This window comes from Tupaia chinensis, unplaced genomic scaffold, assembly GCF_000334495.1.
Source record: "Tupaia chinensis unplaced genomic scaffold, TupChi_1.0 Scaffold000465_1, whole genome shotgun sequence".
In the NCBI taxonomy this organism is placed as follows: Eukaryota; Metazoa; Chordata; class Mammalia; order Scandentia; family Tupaiidae; genus Tupaia; species Tupaia belangeri.
This window is the reverse complement of record NW_006159974.1, coordinates 1,601,823-1,605,484: the sequence shown is the minus strand read 5'-3', so window position 1 is coordinate 1,605,484 and position 3,662 is coordinate 1,601,823. Positions and strand designations below refer to the sequence as shown.

Sequence of the window (3,662 nt, the reverse complement as noted above, 5' to 3'; positions counted from 1 at the left end):
TCTTTCCCTTCCTCTTTTCCTTCCTTCCTTCTCACTTTCTTTTCTCTACTTTTCTTCTTTCTCTTTTCCCCATATCCCTCCTTCCTCTCTTCCTCCTTCCTTCTATTCTTCCACAAGTGTTCCTTGACCCAGGAATTTGTGCCCCAACCCAGACAATGCAGGGGACAAAATACACAGCCCCACCGTGGGAGCCGCCAGTGACCTGGGTGAGCCTCATTAATCAGCCAACCACAGGTCTCTGAGCAGTGTCAGGTGCCACAGAAGAAAAGTGCAGGGACTTTGGAAGTGTCTGGTGAGGACCTGCCTGAGCCTGAGGGTCCAAGAGTGCTGTCCTGACATGGGAAAAGAACATTCTGGTAAAGGAGTGGTGGTCCCACTGAGGCGCGTGACAGGCTCCACACGGCAGTGGACAGGTGCAGGTCTCCTGGGGCACGTGAACCTGGACACGCATGTCCTTGCCATGGCCTGGCTGGGGCCTGACACTCGGCCTTTCTCCGGCCCAGGTTCTCCTGCTGGAAGCAGCAGAGAGGCCCTCGGGCCCGGACAACGACCTGCCGGCCCCCCCAAGCACTCTGCCGCCCTGGAACGAGGACTTCCTCCCTGACGCCATCCCTCTTGCCCACCCAGGGCCCCACAGGAGAAGGCCCACAGGCCCAGCCGGTGAGTGAGGCCTGTGGGGAGGGCTCGGGCCGGCCCCAGGGCTTCCACAGCAGGCCACACACCAAGCACCTTGGGTCAGTCATGGCCTCATGGCATTTTGAAAAAATGAGCTAACATTTAAACACTCGGGAATTAGATCAGAATTTCTACTTTCTCCTGAAAGAATGGAAAATTTGGCCATCAGAGCTGACAGTCCTTGCTGTAACAGTCAGCCCTCGCCAAGTCTCCGTGGCCACTGTGTTCCAGTCCAAGCTCTGCAGTGAGCTGCAGTCCCCACCATTCCCAATTGCCTTCCAGTCCTGCTGCTGTCCTCATGCCCTGCCCTGCCTCTCAGCACCTGCCGTTGGGGCCCCGCCCAGCCCGTTGTTGCTCAGCTCCCATTTGCAGCAGCCCACCTGTTTCCCCCACCTTTGGGACCGGAAGCAGACTGCCTCCCCCCACTTTCTGTGGGTTCCTCACTGAACTCTGACAGGATTTGGAAGACATCTGCCCTGCCTCCCTGCACATTTTACAGGCCGTGGTAAAACCTCTCTGCCCTGGCCTGGGCTCTGCCTCTGGGCTACAGAATAGCAGTGACAACCACAGCAGTAGCAGCTACAGTTATCAAATGCCTGCCACAGGGCCGGTGGGCACCTTTAGCCAGCACCAAACGGCTGAACGCAGGGGTCGAAGGCCGGTGCCATTATGACTAGTACTGAGTACTCATAGTCAGTATGACTGCCCAGACTGTGCCAGTTACTGAATATTCTCACGTCACCCTGGGCAGGACAGTTGTCGTATCTAACTTTGGGGTTACAAAGGAGACAGCTGAGGTTCAGAGAAGTTAGGTAATTCCCTTGGGTCACCCAGAAAGCCACAGGGATTTTAACTGGATGATCCCCAGCCCCACTGGAGCCCCTCCCTCCACCCTCTCCCAGTTGAGCCCCCAGATTCACCTCAGAGCAGGCACCCCTACCCTCGTCTTCCTGTGCTGTTTCGTGAATGCTCCTGTTCTGAGGGCTGAGCCCCGGCAGTGTGGGAGAGCTGGCCTCCAGGGCCCCTGGGCCAGAGGAGGGGAAGCAGGTACCCTGCATTCTTCTACAGGGCTGGGGCTGTGGAAGGGCGGATGAGCTCCGGCCTGCTGCAGGAAGGGTGGGGCCATCTCCTGACCCTGTGGCCCTCCAGCCACCATCCCTAGTGTCTTACCCCCAGAGGACTGCCCCATGCCCACTTTCTTCCAATCTCTCTTCTGGAACTGAGGCAGAGGGAGCTTTCTGCTCCACAGAGGACCCAGGGCACAAACCTCCCTGGGTGGGAGGCTGGGAGGGGTTCTGCAACTCCTGCCTAGACTTTTCTCACCAAGGAAAGTGCAGTTCCAAGGATGACCACGAGGTGGAGCACACGCTCTATAAATGTGACACTTGGGACCCAGCCTGGCTGGCTCTGAGCTCTCCCTAAGCCAGCCCCTCTCCCCTCCCCAAGGCCTGCCTCCCAGGCCGCAGAGTGCAATCTGAGTAGGAAGGACCCTAGAGCCAGCGCAGGTCCCTCATCATAGCAAAAAAAATCTAGCATTCTCCTTGGGCAGCCCAGAGAGAGAAGGGATTGTCCCCAGGGCACACAGGGGACCTCCCATCTCCATCTTTATTGTCATTCACCCTAGAGGCCTAGAGACCAGAGACAGGCAGAGGTGTCCTTCAGGGTTCCCTAGGGTCTCCACGGAGGCTATACTGGGGAGTACTTTGCCACAAACCCAGTTCTCGGCCCTGAGAGGGACTTGAGAAATGAAGAAACCTGAGCTACAGCCTGGCACTGCAATCCAGTCTTCCTGAGCCCACAGTGAAAATGGGAACCAAAGCAGTTCTTGGAATAAGGGAGACACCAACAGTAGCAAAAGTGGTTTGTAAACTGTCACAGCCAACAAACCCACGCTAGTCGAGGTACCTTTATCCACTGGGGGCGCCTCAGGTGGCTTATGATGAGGTGGGGAGGTTGGACCAGACAGCCCAGGTGCTGTCGGGCCTGCAGCCACAGGGGTGGGGAGAGGACAGTCTGGCCCACCGCATTCTGAGGCCTCATCTCTCTCCTCAGGACCTCCAGGGCAGACGGGACCCCCAGGGCCTGCAGGCCCTCCAGGCTCCAAAGGTGACCGAGGCCAGACTGGAGAGAAGGGCCCAGCAGGGCCTCCTGGTAAGGGCCTCCCCAGTTTGATGCTGTCCCCTGGGGAAGGGGGCTGAGGCTTCTCCTCTTCCTAAGCAGGTAGGCATCCCATACGCCTGCACCCCCAGTCTTGCTGGGGTCTCTGCTCAGCTCCTCCCACCACCATCCCAACTCCACCGTAGGCACTTAGGCCCTAATGTCACGCTGGGCTGCAAGAATGTCTTCCAGGAGCTCTGGGTACAGACTTGGGCGTGGAACCACCAGGGGGCAGCAGGCTGTTCTCACCTCCAGAGACCCCTCCCAATTCCTCTTGGGTCCTGCAGAGACAGGGCAACCCAGGTTGAGCCCCTGGGAGTGGGCAGCAGGCATCTGCAGAGCCCCTGTTGGTCCCACTGGCCTGTCTGGGCTGGGAAGGGGAAGCCATTTCACTTACGTTTCAGGACACGCTTCCAGGAAGACAGTGGTTCCAGAGGCCACCACTCGCTGGCCACATGATGCTCATCAACCCTGTGCCCTACAGGGCCTCAGTTTCCCCCTTTGCAGTGTCTCAGCCACCAGTCTCCAGCTCTCACAGTGACTCTTCTCCCCACTCCAGGGCTCTTGGGACCACCAGGGCCCCGCGGGCTTCCTGGAGAGATGGGGCGCCCCGGCCCCCCTGGACCTCCTGGCCCAGCAGGCAGCCCAGGCCTCTTGCCAAACAACCCCCAAGGCGTCCTCTACTCCCTGCAGCCACCTACGGACAAAGACAGTGAGTGCGTGCTGAGGGGCGGATGGGCGGGCCCAAGCCGTGCTGTCTTCTGGGAGGACTGCACCCCTCAGAGGACCCCTGGGAAGTGGACCCTGTCTGTGACCAGGAGTAGCTTGGA

The 3,662-nt window shown here is 59.0% G+C and overlaps 1 protein-coding gene across 1 annotated transcript in view; it reads left to right on the top strand.

The window, feature by feature from the left end:
* COL26A1 (collagen type XXVI alpha 1 chain) overlaps positions 1 to 3,662 on the top strand; it is a 22,527-nt gene that overhangs the window by 7,252 nt on the left and 11,613 nt on the right. Inside the window, exons 3-5 of the mRNA XM_027774635.1 lie at positions 504 to 660; positions 2,728 to 2,826; positions 3,392 to 3,544. Coding sequence (XP_027630436.1) covers positions 504 to 660; positions 2,728 to 2,826; positions 3,392 to 3,544 — 409 coding nt within the window. The remainder of the gene's footprint in view (positions 1 to 503; positions 661 to 2,727; positions 2,827 to 3,391; positions 3,545 to 3,662) is intronic.